The sequence below is a fragment of the Odontesthes bonariensis genome, chromosome 10 (assembly GCF_027942865.1).
Source record: "Odontesthes bonariensis isolate fOdoBon6 chromosome 10, fOdoBon6.hap1, whole genome shotgun sequence".
NCBI lineage: Eukaryota > Metazoa > Chordata > Actinopteri > Atheriniformes > Atherinopsidae > Odontesthes > Odontesthes bonariensis.
In genome coordinates this window covers 34,369,195-34,388,702 of record NC_134515.1, presented here as the reverse complement: position 1 = coordinate 34,388,702, position 19,508 = coordinate 34,369,195, and the positions used below count along the sequence as shown (strand labels likewise).

Below are 19,508 nucleotides of genomic sequence, written 5' to 3'. Positions count from 1 at the left end.
TGATACGAGAATATTAAATGTTGCGACACACTGGTCTGTGGAAATGCCAACCTCTTTTCTTACCAATGTACCACAAGATGTGTTTCTCCTGCAGCAGACAGCTACACAGGAGGAGAAAGGACAATGGAAGAGTTACAAAATTGACATACAGAGACTATATCTCGTCAGGGGGTGAATGAAACAAAAAGGACTAATTTGGCTCACTAAAGTGTCCCGTGTTTTTTTTTTTCAGGCAATATCTTTTGTTGTGTGTTTTTTGCGTTGTTGACGTGTTTTCTTAAATAAGAATCAGTTTTCTCATAGCATAATGGGATAATGCTATTTAATTTACTAATTTTATTTCATTTTAATAATTGTAGGAGTTTGGTACTGTCGAAAATATATAATTCATATCACTGGCCAGTTGGTTTGGATCTGGGATTATATTAAATGTAGATTGCTCAACGAATGAGGACTGGAATTGGTCCTGTTAAAAGGCAAGTTTGTGTCATTGTGTTGCAACCCTGTGCTCCCTGTGCTCCCCGTACCAGCTGCAGAGCCACTGCATGCCTTAAAGCCAGGTCCATCTGAAGCCCAGTAAGGTATGCTGGTCTGGTCGGGCCCAGCCGGTTGGAGCCGGTGATCAATCTTCCACTGCAAGTACATGATGAGGCCCCTAAAAAGGTGGATGATGAAGCTAAGAGCTCTGCCCCAACTTAGTGAAGGGTAGATTTGAAGAATTGACTCCATAAAGCTGCGTGCCAGTTTTGGCCTCCAAACAGGGTCAAAATGTGTCTGATTTGTCCTTTTCAGAAGACGAGTCAGTAAAAAGCAGGTATGGTAAAGACCCCTTTATGGATACAGCAGTGACCGCTGTGCCATTCAGACAATATAAATGCATCCGATGATATCGAGAGGGAAGGTGATTACAACTGAACAGGTTGAACGTTCAGAACAACCACAAATACCTTAGGGTCACAGGAAAATGGCAATCGTCATAGAGAGGTTGACGCTGTCTGAGTAAGGCCATATCTTACCATTGGTCACATCATATGCTGAGATCTAGGCAAGGTAAGGCAAATAAAAGAATATATCTGGGGTTAGCAAGCAAGGAAGGATGTTTCGTCCTGACCATTTTACAGCGGCAGATGTTCCGCTGTAGGGCCACAGTGTGATGGCTTCTGGGATTCCCTCAAATTAAGAGCATGGGAGAAAGTGGTAGGCTAGGGTTTAAAGCGTCTTATTTCACTTGAGCGAAAGTTGGCAGCAGAATTTATTTAGGAAAATTGTTGAGGACAGAAGTGTTGAGTGTTTGCATTTGGACACTAATTGGGAAAACAGCAGCTTGTGAGACAGTTGACTATGAAGCTAGTGGTTGTGAGGGAAGCTCAGAGGACCTCCTTGCAGAAAAGCCAGCAATTCTGTCATGTGAAATGATGGCTGCCAGTTCTGTGTTTGTGTTTTGTGAAATGAGATGACAATGATGAAGTGGAATCAGGGATGCACTATAGGATGCACTCATAATGTTTTGTCTTGATACCGAGGCCAACCTTTAGTTCACAGAGAGGCGATAACTAATGGGTCAAGGCATACCAGGTAATTAATTATGTGTGAAAATTCTTTTCACTAGTCAAGGAGAAGACAAGTGCTGAGTGATTTGACCAGACTGCAAAAAAGCATGAAAGTGGGATCTGCTTCAGTTCTAATGGTTATATATTAATGTATGTGTAATTATTAGAATTATATCTGCTTCAAACTCTCTGGAATTTCCTCTCTGGACTTCATTGTGAAAGTGGTGGGTCTTGGGGGGGGGGGGTAATAAACCAATTGTGTAATTGTATTGAATCAGAAAGAAAAGATGAAGTTATGTTTTCAATCATGTGTCCTGAGTAGTCTTCTTTTGATATGGTGGCTCTTATGTTAAAATCGAGGGCAAAAAAGTCTGAAAAGCTCTTTTTGCTGTTGCTATGAGTACACATTTTAAAAGATACTCAGATGAGTATGCTAACATGTTTTCAATTGCTAAAAGTCTTGTTTCACAGTTTGTGACAGTGGTACATTCACAAGACACTCTTGAGAGATATTGGTGAGTAAGACCAACTGTAACTTCATATTTTAAGGAGGCAAATACATTCCTGCAGCTACATTGCTGTCCTTTCCTTTTTCAATCACTGCTATATATACAGTAGCTTATCACTTGATGCAGGGCTGGAAAGTATTTTTCTCTCTTATGCAATCCCATGCACCTTCCTGTATGAAAATTAAATGAAATTCAATGAAATTCAGTTTTATTTATATAGCTCCAAATTACAACAAGTCAACTCAAAGCACTTAAATAATACAGTCCAATTCAAGCCAATTGGAGTTCAATTCATTGTAATCATAATCCAATTAAATCCAATTAATTAATTGAAAAATAATGGTCGCCACTACAACAAAAGCTGGAAAAAATCTAAACCTATCATCCGAACTTATTAACTTAAAGGTAGGGTAGGAGATCCTGGATTTTGAGTCCAGCGAAGCTGCAATTTGAAAATACACAGGTCAAAAGTGCCAACCCATTTCTTCAGATTCCCCCCGAAGCCACGCCTCTAGAGTACATGAACGCGCAATGCTTGTTTACGAGCACGAAGGTGCACGAGCGCTGTTCTGACAGCAAGCATCGATCGTTGCCGTATTTAGTATTTAGTATTTAGTATATGCTAACTATACGTTTAATAATGCTAGGTGCTAGCCAAGCTGGCTCTAGTTTAGCTTCCTGCCAAGCTTCTGGACACGTGTAATTCGTTCACGAAGAAGGGTATGCGCACAGGGGGAAGGAGGGGGAGTGAGGAGCAGATTGCAGTTTGATAGACGCATCAGAATTCAATCATCGTTAACGGTCCGTTCAGTATGATTGGATAGTGTTTTTCCTGGATTGTTCGTTCTAGAGGCCACTAAAACTTTTCATTTTTGTGTCAAAACTTTTAATTAATTGGTTGCAATGGGGGTGTGAAGAGTATTTCAAGCAATATGTAAAAAATTCCCCAGAAAAAGAACCCCTACCCCACCTTTAAGTTAAAGAAATGTAGTGGGTACGGGGGTGATAAAAAATAAAAGATTTGACAGTGCCAAACAGTTTAACTGCTTTTAGAATGAAAATATGTACAAGGACAATAAAGCCAGTGTTTGTGTCAGAGTAATGGCCAAAGATAGAGCTGCGAGACTGACAGCAGAAAGAATACAAAGACTGTACTGTGAAGACGACAGTACAGACTGTGTTGGATTGTGTGACTTACGTTCGACGATGACTTTTATGGTTTGTGTCATAACGGTCCCCAGAGTGTTGGAGGCATAGCAACGGTAGTACCCTGCATAGTGTTCCAGAGGCTCCTCCCCGTGGGCGTGCAATGTCCCAGATCTGGAGAGCTCTGGACCAAATTTTTCCTTCCCATTCTTTACCCAGCGGAAACTAAAGGCAGAGGAAAACAATATTCGGAACATCAACTTTAAGGACAGAGTAACAACAAGTGTGTCACTTAGATACCTTTAAAATATGCAATACAGCATTCAGAACTTTTCCATAGTCAGCTGTGTTTCAGAAAAAAATGAACACTCTAATTGCAAGCCTGTGTATCAGATTTTTTTTGGGACAATTTTCAGCCCTTATTCAATCACGACAGTAAAAAAATGGTTTGGGTCTCGCACCTGGGCCAGTTTTAGCAAGGATTCAGCCAGCGGTATACAGAATATGCAATAAACCTAAAGAGCTACAGGGCACCTTCATGATAAGCCAGCTTTAAATATCTTTAGTAGGAACCAGTGAGTTTAGAATTGAGAGTGCAGATAGGCTATAGCTAATAACGATACTTGGAAGATGACCACCCATTAGCAGATGATCAGCGTTGGCTTCCACAAACGGTGGCAGCAGCCGTGGCAAGGCTGTGGCAAGGCTGTGGCAGCAGCTTTCAGGCTTTGACAGCTGCTCTGGCAGCCTCTGGCACCCTGTGGCACCTTGTGGCAACTGCCTCTGCATGTTCATGTGCCGAGTAAATTCAGTGAGTAAAGACGCACTCATTGTGTTTCATCAGCAATGGAAACTGTTGTATATCCCCTTTTGTTAGCTGAAAGAGCTCTGTTACTTAAAAGTGTTACAGCAACCTAACCTTAGTACCAGTCATGATCACCTCCGACACTAAAAAGTTTGTTAGAATATGCATAAGCCTTTGAAAATGTAACCTTGTCAAAATTATGCATTTTCACAAAATGTGTCCACGGCAAACAGGAAGTCCTTATATCTCAAGTATACAACCTACAGGCTTCACAAAACTTTGCATGTTTGATGAAGATGACACCCTGAATGTAGGCCTTTGCAAATATTTTGGGAATGACCCAAAATGGCTGAAGAGCGCTCCTACAAAATTACAGAAATTCAGCTCTGCCCCCTTGTTTAATTCACAGGTATGAAAATGGGCATATACATGTGATATGCAAAGCTGTACAAAAATCCGTTGGCTAAATCAAACAGAAAGTCAGCCATTTTGATTTGAAGTCGGATTTTAGGTGCAATTTTAGGTCTCATGTTTTAAAGAACTCCTACAGATTTTAATATATCACTCTGAAACTGGGTCAATATAAGCATCCATACCTTCTCATTAAAAAATATCAAAAGCCTAATTTTTCATAAAAGGTGGCTGCATGAATCGTGATATGTCACCACTTAATAAGAGGTTGTTCATTTGATCTTTGACCCATTTTCTTTTTTAGCACTTCCGCTTCAAATGTGGTCAGACAAGAGACAACATGTTGATGATGCTTCCTCTAGATAACTTGAAATTTTCCATCTAGGGCATGTCTGTGGCAGCGTCTCTAATTTAGATATCACGCCATTACATTAATTCTGAGTACTTGGAGGACGCCATCTACACTTCCTTCAAGCGTTGTCCATAACAGGTGGGGAGTGATGCCTTATTGTGGCATCTGCCGTTACCTTCCGTCGCAATGTTGGCCAAAGTGCCCCCAGGGTGCAAGGGCCATTCATCACTGCTTTCAGGTTCTAATGTTTTTACTGGGATTTTATCAAAATGTATTGCCATTCCAACAAATAATTAGGGCACATGCATATGTCTTATTAATATAATACATATTGTATTTATTGCAAACAAATGCTCACATGCAATCTGAAAAGTGACGTCACATGTCTTGTACGTACGTGGGTGGTGGGTTACCAGTGGCCTCACAGGGCATATTGATGTCCTCTTGAGAAAAGGCAGTGTATGATGTTGGCGATCTTGTCAGCACTGGTGGCTGTAACACTGAAAACAAATGCACGATTAGTAATAAATTCTTGGGAGTATGAGTCATTGTACCTTAAAGACAACAAAGTCAAACAAGAAAATCAATGACTACAAATGCTGGCAGAGCAGAAAATTCTGTGATACTTAAAGAATCATCAAAATATGAATAAATCGAACCACTAATGTATACCAATATAATATATATATATATGTATATGTGTATAATATATGTGTAAGTCAAATTCCACCCCCATGTTCAAATACATTCCTTTATCATGAGGCCAGTTTTCAGTTGATCTACAGAAGCATGATACAGCATTTTTTTTTTTTTTTAGAAAATCTGAATTAATAACACAGTTGATAAACTCTTATATTCGTTCAACAAACAGCTTGATGTTATCATATAGTATATGGTATATAACAGACTATGTAAGCTACAATATTGTAGTCCAGTCTTGAGGTCTCCCCCACGCCTAGCCATCCACCAACCAGTACCTATGTACATAAATATTCTTACATACAATATAGTACATACACACATTATGTACATAACATCAAGGCATAAAGTAAAGCACAGTAGAAAAATCTAAATATAAGGTACTCTAAGGTAGGTCCAGACAGACTGAGTCCAACAGAAAAACAAAATCAAAAACAAGAACAGGATGTTTGACAAAGAGTAAATAAAGATGATTTAAAGATATGAAAAGAGGTGATAGATCTGAATGATTGCAGCAGTTTATTCCAGTCTGATGGAGCTTTAAACTTAAATATGCAGCAACAAATTTCTTTCCTGATTCTTGGTGTATAGAAAAATAAATTATCAGTATGCCTTAGGCTGTACTGTGAACAGAAAGGTATAGGGAAATTAAAATAGGTACACTTAAAAGTAAATAAAGACCAATGAAATTTCCTTCTTGCCTTGGGAGCCAGCCAATTCAAGGACTCATACATTAGACAGTGGTGGGTCCTGTATGGGCACCTCAGAACAAATCTACAAAGACTGTTATATAAAGTGTTTAGATGACGAAGATTTGTTTCTGGTGTGTTGCAATAAATAATATCAGCATAATCAAGAATTGGCAGCACCAGTTGTGTCACAATTCTTCTTCGAACTTGCAAAGAAAAACATTCAACAGAACAGTAAAGTGACTTAAGACGACCATAGATTTTCTTTGTGATTAGGTTGATGTAAAGTTTGAAAGATAGCTGAGAGCCAAAGGCCTAAACATTTAAATTCATCAACTCTTTCTAGCGCTGTACCATCCAGGTAGCTGATATTCCAGTTGTTTGGTAAAAGCAAAATCTTCAAAATTCATTGACTCATTGATTCATTTTCCATATACGTTTCATGCTATTCACGGTTGAAGGGGCACTGGAGCCTATCGCAGATACAACTGGGAGAGAGGCAGGGCACACCTTGAACAGATCAACAGTCTATCCCAGGGCCAACACAAACACAATCAGAAATAAGACAAACAAGTATACACACTCAGTTTGCTTGTCATACCAGTTTACCTAATATGGATGTTTTTTGACTGGGGGAGGAAGCCATAGAATCGAGGTGGAACCCACACATGCAAAGGGAGCGCAAAAAAAGGTAAGAACCCATTAAAACAAAAACTTCTCACAAAAAGGCCCTTGTTTCAAACAAGAAATCTTCTCACACCACTATCCAGCCCATTTCATATTTTGAGTTGTCCAAATGTTTTGACTTGCTGGGGAAGCTGAGATCCTTCAAAATCTGCAGCAAGATGTTGCATATTATCTATAAGTCTGGTGGAGAGTGCAATTGTCTTTGCAGTCTTTTGTTGGGGCATCAGCATCAGAGCCAGTGACTCAAAGAAAGTGAGCACACTGACAGATTAGGTTTAATTAATTTAGTAATTAACTGTAGGTTCTGCGACACACCTCCACTTTTCCATGTCCAGGTCAAAGTGGGTATGGCTGTTGTGTTATGCTGAAGGTCTAATAAACCTTTCGAAACTGTGATGGGATCTATTTTGGAAAACTGCTCTGAAAAACACTTAATTACTAACGATCATGATCAGTACAGATACATGGTTCACACTGTGTTATTTATGCAAATAGGATGTTTCAATTAGTGTAATTTAAGGATGAAGGGAGGCTCATCTGGATTTCTACAGAACCTACATTTTTTTACACAATTGCTCATTGACACCCACAACCTGTCATGCTTCAAACATGTCGATTTGGATTTATTATTTAACATGACAGATGTTTTGATTGTATTTAAAATCAGTGTTTGAATCAGATTTAGATCTAAAATGTTGACAGGTACTTGTACTTGTATATTATTATTTTAGTTGCAATTAGTTACAATTTTAATTAAACTTTTGTGTCATGGCTAGGGTAGGTTAGTTTATCTTTTGCTTTTGTTTTCTTAGTCGTTCTTAAAAAAAGAGTCTCAGGTAGATATTTGGCTCTGCCCCTTGCAGAATACTTCCTGTGGGCCTGTTCCTCTCGTACCTGTTCTAAATCAGTGCAATCAGGCTGAGAGTATTTGAAGCCTGGAATAGCAAAAAGTTTTACGCCAAATCGCCTTCACACCTGTAGCATTTGAACTTTTTGAGTGCTTGGATTCATGCACAGTTTCCGGTCCGTGTTTCTGTGTTGCCTCAAGATAAAGATATTAGTAATCTGCAAAGAGAAGAACTAACCTGGAATACTCACCTGTCTGCCCACTCTCCTCTACTGAAATCTGATCAAGTCACATCACACTGGAAAATCCTAATATTACTCACTATTACTGTTTGCAGGTGACTGATTTTGCAAAATGGGATTATTACAGTTAAGCGCTACAAAATATCCATATTTTTTTTCCAATTGTTCAATATCAATAAAATGACTGATCAATGTGATGACACTACTAAGACATACAGTAGTTTAACTGTGAGATTTCGTTAGGAGGAGGATATTACCAGGAAGATTTTACCAGGCCACATCACATCATATGCACTGACATGAGACAGGCCTGTTCTCACCAAACACTTACATCAAATTTTGTTAACTATTCCTCAATAAATCCAAATTGAGAAGGATTTTTGTGAAATAGATACAGTTTTATATTTTATTGGCCAGAGCGGGAAGTTTAGATTTTGGAGAAATATCATTATTCCTTTCTGTCAGTAGAAGGTATTTCAACTTGCCTGTTTGTCTTGGAAAGTGCAGCCACAGAATATTTCATAATTGGCTAAAGCGCTGGTGAACTAGTTCTACTGTCTTCACCGTGAGGCTGCAAGACCCACTGAGATGGAGTTCAAAACAGTAAAATGATCTCTATTATCTAGATGCATAGAATGTATGCAAGAATGAAGGTCGACTAGCAATGTCATGGCCACAGTCAAGAGCCATGATACATATTTATTACAAACAAAAAAGTCACTTACCATTCTGTATTTGATCTGTTTATCCATAGGAAAGCAGTGATAAGAGAGCAGAGAGGAAACAGGAAACAGTAAAGTGCTAGAGTCACACAATGCTTTTAAATTATCACTGAAAAGATTGTACACAGAGATAGCAATATTGTTAATTGAAATTGCAGTTAACAATGACATAAAAATGAATAGTTCCAAGGGTTTGCCCTCCTCTTTCCTCTTTCTCTATTGCTGTCTTTACCTCTCTTTATTTTAATTCTATTTTATTTTCACATTGCCCTGTGCTCTTTCATCCATCTCTCTTTCAAAGTCTCTAAAAAACTAAGTCTGCAAAGTTTTCAAAGTCTAAGCATCCTGCTTTTCTTTTTTTTCTACTCGATTTCTACATCTGTAGAGAAGAGAAGGTCACTTATTGAAGGTCAGACTGAACCCGATTTCTCCCTCAAAGCCCCTTCATTCTGTCCTCTGGGACTCTTAGGCCTATGCCTGCTCACCTTTGACCAAAATTCCTGGGGTCGGAGTTCGTTCTAACCTAGTTATCTAGACAAATAGGGATATAGCTTAAGCTATGTGAATGTGTTTAAATTTGAACTTAAGATGAGATTTACCAGGATTGAACACAAGAATTGTTAAAACAAATACATTGAGCAAGTGAAGAAGACAATAGGCCATTAAAGAAAAGAAAAATTTTGAAAACGAAAACACCAGTGCAAAATGATCAGTTTGAGTAAGATGAACATTTGAGTGTGTGCCCCGTACATTTGGATCACATTTTCAGAGCCAGTCCTTGTCAGAACATAAACATGCACAGTTTGACAAGTTTGTGCTGGTTAGATTTAAAATTACCTGCATGTTTCTTTTACCTTGTTTTGTAGTAAGTAAGCATTCAAACTCGCCATCTTAGTATATTGTCTTAAACAGTGCATCCGAAAAGTATTCACAGCGCTCCACATTTTGTTATGTTACAGTCTTTTTCCCTCAAAATTCTATACACAATACCCCATAATGACAAGTGACAAAAGTTTGTTTGAAAATATTGCATAAGTATTCACAGCCTTTGCTCAATACTTTGTTGAAGCACCTTTGGCAGCAATTACAGCCTCAAGTCTTTTTGAGAACGATGCTACAAGATTGGCACATCTATTTTTGGGCAGTTTCTCCCCTTTCTTCTTTGCAGAACCTCTCAAGCTCCATCAGGTTGGATGGACAGCCATTTTCAGATCTCTCCAGATATGTTCAGTCAGGTTCAAGTGTGGGCTCTGGGTAGGCCACTGAAGGACATTCCACTAAGTTGTCCCAAAGCCACTGCTTTGTTATCTTGGCTGTGTGCTTAGGGTCGTTGTCCTTCGCCCTAGGTCCAGAGTGCTCTGGCCACCACCATGCTTCACTGTAGGAATAGTACAGACCAGGTGATGAGCGGTGCCTGGTTTCCACCAGACATGATTCTTGGCATTCAGTTCAATCTTTGTTTCATTAGACCAGATAATTTTGTTTCTCATGGTCTGAGAATCCTTCACATGCCTTTTGGCAAACTCAAGGTGGGCTGTCATGTGTCTTTACTGAGGAGTGGCTTCCATCTGGCCACTCTACCATACAGGCCTGATTGGTGGAGTGCTGCAGAAATGGTTGTCCTTCTGGAAGCTTCTCCTCTCTCCACAGAGCAATGTTGGAACTCTGTCAGAGTGACCATTCTGGTGGTTCCAAACTTCCTCCATTTACAGATGATGGAGACCACTGTGCTCATTGGGACCTTCAGTGCTGCAGAACATTTTTATATACCTTTTCCCAGATCTGTGCCTCAATACAATTCTGTCTTGAAGGTCTACAGACAATACCTTGGATGTCATAGCTTGGTTTGGGCTCTGACATGCATTGTCAACTGTGGGACCTTATATAAACAGGAGTATGGCCTTTCCAAATCATGTCATATCAACTGCATTTTCTCCAGTCAAGTTGTTGAAACTTCTGAAGGATGATCAGTGGAAACAGGATGCACTTGAGCTGAATTTTGAGTCATTTTATTATCAATAAATTTGCAAAAATATCACAAAAAAAACTTCTTTCACTTTGTCATATGTAGTATTGTGAATAGAATTTTGAGGGAAAACATTTATTGAATAAGTTTTGGAATAAGGCTGTAACATGACAAAATGTGTAAAAAGTGAAGTGCTGTAAATACTTTATGTATGCACTGTATAGTCACAAATGAAAAAAAAAACACACTTTGTCATGATCATGCTTGGCTGTGGCGTTTGTTTGGTTTCTGGGTCTTAGGTGGGGTTTTCAAGCAGGTTTTCCAGGAAGCCCGGGGCGGAGTCTGGTTCAGCTCCTGCAGTCTCACCTCTTTCTCATCTGTGCTCGTCAAGATGCCTTCTTAAAGATCAGCGGGAGCAACCAGTCTTGGCCAGATTGTTCTCATTCCTTCAGTGGTAATCCGGCTGACTTCTGTGCTTCTTTCCAAGTGAAAACCTTACATGTACTTACCTTGTAATCCAATGTTTCTAGTGTCTGTTCCTCCATTGCTCGTTGCAATTTCCAAGGATTTGGCTCTCCACTGTGGATTCAGAGACACCTGCCTGCTCACCACCTATCTGCTCGCCCCACCGTTGACCCAGTACCTTCTGCACCACAGCCAACATCCTCCCCTCCACTCTGGAAACCCACCTGGATTCAAGTCAGCCGTTACCCTGGATCCACTCACCGGTTCATTGCTGCACCTCCCTTTAAATAAACCTCGTCTTTTACTCAAATCCCTCTGTGTAAAGCCGCTTTCGGACAGACCGTTCTAAGAAAGTAGTTATCAGAACTACCCTCCTCGAATTTCGTTCTGATAACTATCCTTCCCCAGCGGAACTGTTTCAGTCTGCATTCGCACATGAGTCGGGACCTGATAGGGACTGATGCGCCGCGCGCAGCCGTCTGCTTCAGTGACGTGTTAGCCGTTAGCCGTTTAGCGCTACATTCAAACACAAAACAAAACGGTAAAAGTAAGGAGAGTAGAAAAAACACCACCAAGAAGCTAATATGGAGAGCGGGGAGGCCACCGTGTTCATGGTCTGCATGATGGTGATATTAATCATGGACAATCACATCAGGCGTCTAATATCGAGGCTGGAAAAGCTCACAGAGAGAGTCAGGAGACGATACTTTTTCATTTCATGAAGGAAGAAAGGAGAGCAGAGTGCTGCAGACAAATGAGACCAGTGTAAGTTTAACTTATTAAACACCCGCCGGTTGTGTCTGTGTCTATGAGGAAACATTTCAGCCGTGATAGCATGACATGGGGCGTAGCTACCGACCCCCACACACCTCCGTTAGATTAGTTCTATAAGAACTATGAAAAGACCCGACCTCGGAGAAGGAGCTAAATAGTTATAGGAACTAAGGGAGAAAGCCCCGAGTTCCTGTATGTCCGAACACGGGAGAAAACGGCCCCGCGGATTAAAAGGTTATTAGAACTGCCAAAGGTTCCTACAGTCCGAAAGCGGCTTTAGTGTCTGCCCGGCTTTCGCCGTTACATTTCTATTATCAAAATTATTCTTAAAATCAAATCATTCTAGAATCAAGCAAGCCTTTTTGTATTATAGAACAATATGTTGTTACATACTGTACACCAATGGAATTCACTGTGTAAGTGAAAAAAAAGTCATTTTTTACTAATAAGTTTATCATAGAATTCAAACATCTGTTGAATCCAAATATAGTGTATTTTTAAATTTAAGGTATTATTTGAGAAAACAAATACCCCAGTTGCTTTTCACAAAAAACACAAATAACATAATTATTTAACATAATTAAAGACAAAAATTACTTCTGGAATCAGTTTCTCCTATGAACATTTCCACTGAGAGGTGTTTAAAATGTAGCAGTACTCACAGCGCGTGGGGATGTCGATAGCTCCCCGAGCAAATAGAGGCATGGAGAAGAGGATCAAAAGGAGAATGGTGGAGTATGGCCCCCTATAGCCCATCGCCTGATGCTGTGACACACACATCTCTCAAAGTCCCATCAAAGTTCACACAAGACACTTACACACTAAACACGGAAAAAAAAAAAACACTCTGCAGACCAGACACACCCTCTCCTAATACCCTCTAAAAAGTGGAGAAGAGTAAACAAAAAAGTGCTTTAGGTTGATGTGTCTGTGGTTGAAGTCATAAAGTGGGGCTCAAAGTGAGGCTCCTTCTCTGTCTGGTCCACAATCGCTTCTTCAGTAGTCAACTGTGCAGAAGAGACCTAAACAGAAAATAAAGCAAATAAATCTTTAATTTCACTGAGGATAAATCAAGGAAACAAGACAAACATTCATACATGGAAAATTTTACTTCTGAAAAATCCACAATTTACTCCATATATGTTGTACATGTGTATATACAAACATATTTCTTTATACTGTCTATATTAATAAGGTCCAAAAAGAAGCAGCCCACTATACTTGTGAAATCAAACATGTTTGGTTTGGACAAAATACTAGGCTCCATATGTTCAAAGGGTTTTTTGTCAAAATTTGGTTTTTGTTAGGGTTTGTGGATTTTGTGGACTCGAGATTAGTTTTTGTTCTTGTTTGTTCATTTATGTGTTTTTATTATGATTTATATTTCTCTATTCTTAATTTGTCTTGTTTTTTACTTAGCTACTTTTGGTTTTTAGTATACTCATGGTTTCTTATGTTCTCTTTTTCTTGTCTTTTGAGTATTTTGTCATCACTCCTAGTTATCCCCAGTATCCTTCAGTTTGTTTTTGGTTCTCTGCACACTTGTCTCAATTCTATCTGGCACAGCAGCAGTCAGTCACAAATCAGTTCCCCACAGCTCTCTCGTTTCTCATAGTCATAGTCAGATCCTTGACGTCACCCCTTGTTTCTTTGGTCAGTTCTTGGTCACATTCTTTATCACAGTCAGGTTTAGTTGTTTCTTAATCTTTTGTTTTCTCAGTTTAGGTTCAGAATCACCTTTATTTGGGGAGTTCTCGCGTGATGGATAAGGAGTAGACGTGTTTCTTAGAGCTCCTTGTGGCACACCAATTATATTTTTTAATATAATCACCCTTTTGAACATCTACCTCTCTTTTTTTTTGTCACTGCAAGACTTCTCATAACACTGTTCTTTTCCACCACCCTTAAAAACTGGAAGGAGAACATGTCCACCGCGCTAGCCCAGAGACTGTCCACCACAGAGTCAAGCTACAGATCACAGATTAACACAATGAAAGGTTAAGTTGCTGCACTACAGCCTTAGAATAAAAATGAGCCAAAGTCTCAGACCTCGAGGGAAAATTCAGGGGCAAAAATATAAAAATTGTTGGGGTTCCAGAAGGCGAGGAGAAAGGGAGGCAGATCGAATTCACATCAAACCTCATCCATAAACTGTTGGGGAAGAAGCTTCTTCTACTTTGAGAAGCCGGTCATCATAGACAGACCGCACTGCATTCAGCAGCCAAGACCTCCGGATGGCTCCAGACCCCGCACCATAAGTGCTAGGGAAGAAAAGATCCTGCAGCTTGGGAGACAGACCACGATGGATTTTGGAGGCCACAGCATCTTAATCTTACCTGGCTATACCGCCAAGGTAATGGAGCAACGGTGAAGTTTCCATGAGTTGCTGCAGCTGCCGAGGGAGAAGGAGATACAGTGGTTTCTGTTTAAACTTTTTCACTCATGTTTGGGCCAGTGATGGGCTGTTAATATGAAGTGTTTCTATATTGTTCGCCCAGCGGCTCCAGATGTGGATGAAGGCAACCCTGCTTCGTTTGGGTGGGGTTCTTTCTGTGGATGTGTTCTATACGTCTGTTAATTATTCTTTTTGTAAAAATATAGCTGTGGCTTTGCAATAAGATGTATTGCATCACTTCCTGTTACCTCGATTGTGTTCAGTGGAATTTCTTGCTCCTCTTGGACAATTAAAAAAAAAAAAAAAAAAAAAAAAAAATCACTCAATTTCTTCTTATAAGTTACACATTTGTGCATAGTTAACTCTATCGCATACTTGTTCTATTCTAACACTCACTCCTACAGGTCTTTGGTGTTTATTTTCACTTTTCTAGCAGGGTGTCTGGTTTTCTAGCTTAGCATGGCTACCAGTTCTGTCCTTCCATCCGCTGCCTTTACTTGCTCAGTGTGTCAGATGTTTAGTTACTCCTCGGCCTCTTTTTATGATAGTCACAGCTTGGTGCTGCACTGTTGTAGACAACCAGATAACGAGCCAGGTTCCATGAGCCAGTGAGGAATTCTGTTTGATGCGGCAGGTAGGCAGGTCCCTCTGGGGGTCAGGTCATTGATAGAGTAGGGGTTACAGGTTTGTAGTTTGTAATATTTTTTAGCCCTCTCCAAACAAATGCAGTTGTTGGCTGAGGATTGGTGTTGAAGCATACCCAGGCTCCGGGTACCCTGTGAGAGAGACCCGGTTTGGTACCTCTGTTCTTTGACTCTTTAGACCTGTCCTTGTCCCAACTCTGAAATGCTTATTCCCTCTGATATCTCAGCTGCCTGAGTTAAGGAATGAGCCATGGTTTGTCATTGTTGTGATTCACCCAGGTCCGTGATGGCTCACGGCAGTCCCCACGGAAGCTAATGTATGACGTCGCAGTCGTGTGTACTCATCCAGACTGTTGGTGGCAGTCATGAAAATATCCTCTTCAGTTCAGTCCAACATGTCTGTAGATTCTCTACAGCTTCCCTGTTCCGCTTCTTTACTTTCATCACCACACATTTGAGTTTGAGTTTCTGTCACTATGATGGGATGAGATGGACCATCACATGATCATAGAGCAACACGGGAAACTGTCACGACCTGAGACACAGTTCAGATGGACCCAATTGCACGACTCAGAAGGCGAGGTAATCCAAAAAGGTATTTATATTTAAAAAAATCAAAGAGGATGACGATAATAGTTCAAAGTAGGTTTGCACTTTTTTCTTCAAAGAATACAACAAAAGGCGCTCTCAAAAAAATAATAATTCAAACTAGAATGCACTCACGCTTGACATAAACTTGGTTTGGGACTGAACAAGACAAACTGACAACCAGACAAAGGGAGACAAAGACTATTTGAACATGAGGTAGGGGGACACAGGTGGAACCAATCAGGGGCGGGGTTGACAATCACAATGAGGAAAAGCACACAAAGGGAGGAAGTCAGGATCTGAAACGAGAGGTGAAAGTGTGAGTACAAAATAAAACAGGAAGTGCATGACAGGACTGAACATGAGTGACTTGACTAAACTAAAACATACAGGACCCACACATGAAACTAACAAGACATGACATAACATAAACATGATTAACAAATTTGACGAGACATAACAGAAACGGTATGATAAGCATTGTTAACTTCAGTGTAACAGTGATCCAAAAAACTCTCCTCTCTGGTCAGGCATTTGTTAAATGTCTGTATTTGGGGAGCTCATGGGTGAAATTACCTTTGATAAAGTCAGCAAAGACTGGTCAGCAAGTGCACGTTGCACCTCAGAATGTAAACACTGATGAGAAAAAATGGGAGAGTAGATGGGTTTACAGTTAACTGACTGACTCTGTGAATGAAGGACTAGTTGCTTGGCCCTCGCTGGTTAAGTTTATGTGAATTAGAATGATGAGCTTGGGAACTGGAATTGTGGATATGCTGTTTAGAAAGTAGGGTGTAGTCAAAAGACATAAATCACCCGGCCGTGGTAATGTCTTGGTGCTAAAGGCCAACCTTTAGTGCACAAAAGGGCAATATTCCATGAATCAAGGCACACACGAGTTATCAATTATATGTGGAAATTATTTTGACTAGACAAGGGGCAGATGGATACTGATAATTGGTTTGAACTGAGGGCAAAAAAATGCTTGAAGATGAAGATCAAGAAAACTCCAGTTCCATAGGAGGGTGTAACTATTCATATTGTATCTACTTAAGACTCTGTGTAGTGACCCCATAAAATAGTTAAAAATTCAAATTGGATCATTAATTGGTCACAGGAGATATTATTAGGGGTCACATGTGAGGCTGATGAAATGCACATCAGCTTCCCTGATTCCCTGAATAAACTGAAATGTTTATACTGAAATGTATTAAAGCTGTGAAGATTAGGCATCATATTAGTCGAGTGGAATAACTGACTGACTGCAGACTGTGTGTATGAACCAGTTTGATAGAAAGAATGTGTATGTGAGTGGATGAGTGCTGCATACTGAAATAAAGAAAAAAGAACCCTCGTTTTTGCTTTTCCCTCTTTTTTGATTATCATGTGAATATGAAAGGCATGTAGAAATCTAGTACATATAACCTTAGTATAGTATATATAGTTTTGAATGAAAGGAAAAGAGAGCCAATGTTAGTAAAGAAAGTCTGCTTTTTTTAGGCAGAATTGTGAGTTTATTAAGTTCTGAATGAAATTTTGAAAGGTCTGTGTAAGTAAAAATGAAGGTAAATGTAAGTTGTTAGTCTTTATGGCTTATGTTGTAGGTTTTCTGTGTTCCTGTGCAAGAAAATTATTTTTAAGATAAGATTTTTTTATTAACATTCTAAAATTCAGAAAATTAAATTTAAGTGCACTTCAGAGCTGGTATGAATTCATAGGAATAGATAATAGTAAGTATACAAGTGGCCACATACAAACTCATATACCAACACAGGCACACACCAATATTATCAATGCCACATATGCAGTCAGAAGATGGATTAAAAAGAGAAGTCCATATTACATGATTAATGCACATTAGTGCTGTTCTATGGTGTGTTTTAACATATTCTTGAAGATTTATGCACTGTTGTGCATAGGCTTTCGTGACAATAAAATATTGACATAATAATCTGTTCAGGAGCTGAGAGTCATCTTATAAGTGACATTTGGTACAGATTGGATGTAAAATATGGCAAATATATAGACTTCCTGTTTCATCGAGAAACATCCAAGTTTGAGGACCTGCCCCACTCACGCCCAAAGATGAAAACTCAAACTTTTGATATCTTCTTATCACACATGTCTTAAGACCGTACATATAAATGATGAGACCTGTATGATCAAATCTCTCTGTGGAGTTTAAAAGCACTAAACACTTTTGCTTTCTGATGACAGATAATCTCCAAACCACCATGCTGCTCCATAATGTTCCCATTTTAAGTTTTTACTTTTTTTCAGCATTTTACCTCATATAAAGGTAAGTATAAATAGTATGCTCTCACCCTAAGATTATCTTAACGCGTCATGACTAATTTTCCCTGAGAAGGTCTTCTTCTTTAAATACACATTTAATTAAATAATATAAATTAAATCACATTGATGGTGATTAAAGTTGAGTGACTTTGTGCTGTGGTTGTTGTTGCTTTGACCAGATTAGTGGAAGGTTGTTGTGCATTGATCTATTGAAGGCATCTGGGACTGTCCAAATCACAAGGAAAGGGTAAGCTGAGACTCCTCTGATTAGTGACTTAGCATTAGGTCATCTCAACCCTGCTTCCTTCTTCTCTCATTCAGCTTGGAGAGTGAGGACAGTCCAAGCAATACGTTTATCTGGAGATTCTGATTGCTGTTTGTATTCCAAATGGGGTCTTAGCAAGGAGCTATGAGTCCCAAGAGCTCAATCTGCTCAGAAGCTCATGTGACCAGCAACACGTCTGGCCTTAGTTTTGCCAAATGGTCAACGGAATTGGGTTTCTTTGGAGGTTAGCTTTCAGCAACCCTGAGTCAAGAGAGTTATGGTTGTGTGCAGGACTTGAACCTGCGCGGGGAAACCCCAAAGGATTTCTAATCTATCGCCTTAACCTCTCGGCCAACAACAACAACATACACTTGTGTTTTCACCCTTAATATTCAACGGTTACATATCATCATTTTCATGAAGGACTTCAACTCCTGAGACAGACCTAAGTTATGGCGATCAAGAAAAAGCAGTTTTTTTGTTTGTGAGAAATGGTCAGTCTTCGAGAAGGGGTCCTAGATAGAGGCTGTGTGTCTTCAGAGCTCAATCTGTGCTAAAGTTCATGTGATCAACGACACATCTGGACTTAGTTTTGTTGAAACTAATGCTCCAGAGATCTTGTGCTTCTTTGGAGGTTAACTTTCGGCAACCCTGAGTCAGGAGAGTTATCATTGTCAGCAGGACTTGAACCTGCACGGGGAGACCCAAATGGATTTCTAATCCATCGCCTTAACCTCTCGGCCACGACAACGACATGCACATCTGTGTTCACCCTTAACATTCAACAGTTACAAATCATCATTTTCATGAAGAAATTCAACTCATGAGACAGACCTAAGTTATGGCGATCAAGAAAAAGCTTTTTTTTTGTTTGTGAGAAATGGTCAGTCTTTGAGAAGGGGTCATATCAAGGGGCTGTGTGTGTTCAGAGATCAATCTCAATTCAATTCAATTAATTTTTATTTATATAGCGCCAAATACAACAAATGTCTGTGCGGAAGTTCATATGATCTGGTCTGGCCTTAGTTTTGTTTAAGGCAGGAGGAGAGTGTGTGGTTGTAGAAATTGACAAGATCAGAAGCAGTGGAATCTGAGGAGAGGGTGGAGCTGATGATGGCATTGGATAAGGAAGAGGACAAAGAGTCGGGAGAGAGTCATTTCAGGTTACGGAAAGGGATTGTTTGTGTGTGTTTAGTACTGGGAATGGGGGTAGTAATGTCCAGGGTAATGGCCAGGTGGTCAGAAATGGTGATATCAGTAAACGACAGGTTATGGATGGTAAGGGCGGGGGTGGAGCAGACCAGGTCCAGGATGTGCCCATGTGTGTGTGTGTGTGGGTGAGGTGACGTGCTGGGTGAGGTTGAGGATTTAAAATGTTTAAAATGTCAGATGTTAATTTGGCTGTAGGGGAGTCGACTGATGGATGGATGTTGAAAACACAGAGGAGCAGAATGGAT

The 19,508-nt window shown here is 39.8% G+C and overlaps 1 protein-coding gene across 5 annotated transcripts in view; it reads right to left on the bottom strand.

Annotated features, from left to right (window-relative positions):
* LOC142390025 (neural cell adhesion molecule L1-like) overlaps positions 1-19,508 on the bottom strand; it is a 92,578-nt gene that overhangs the window by 64,678 nt on the left and 8,392 nt on the right. For 4 of the 5 annotated variants that reach the window (XM_075475341.1, XM_075475343.1, XM_075475342.1 and 1 more), the window contains exons 2-5: positions 12,527-12,886; positions 8,663-8,677; positions 5,171-5,273; positions 3,258-3,430 (exon numbers count right to left, since the gene is read on the bottom strand). In XM_075475341.1, the coding sequence (XP_075331456.1) occupies positions 3,258-3,430; positions 5,171-5,273; positions 8,663-8,677; positions 12,527-12,644 (409 nt within the window). In that variant the 5' untranslated portion in view covers positions 12,645-12,886. The remainder of the gene's footprint in view (positions 1-3,257; positions 3,431-5,170; positions 5,274-8,662; positions 8,678-12,526; positions 12,887-19,508) is intronic. The other variant, XM_075475344.1, reaches the window with a different exon arrangement.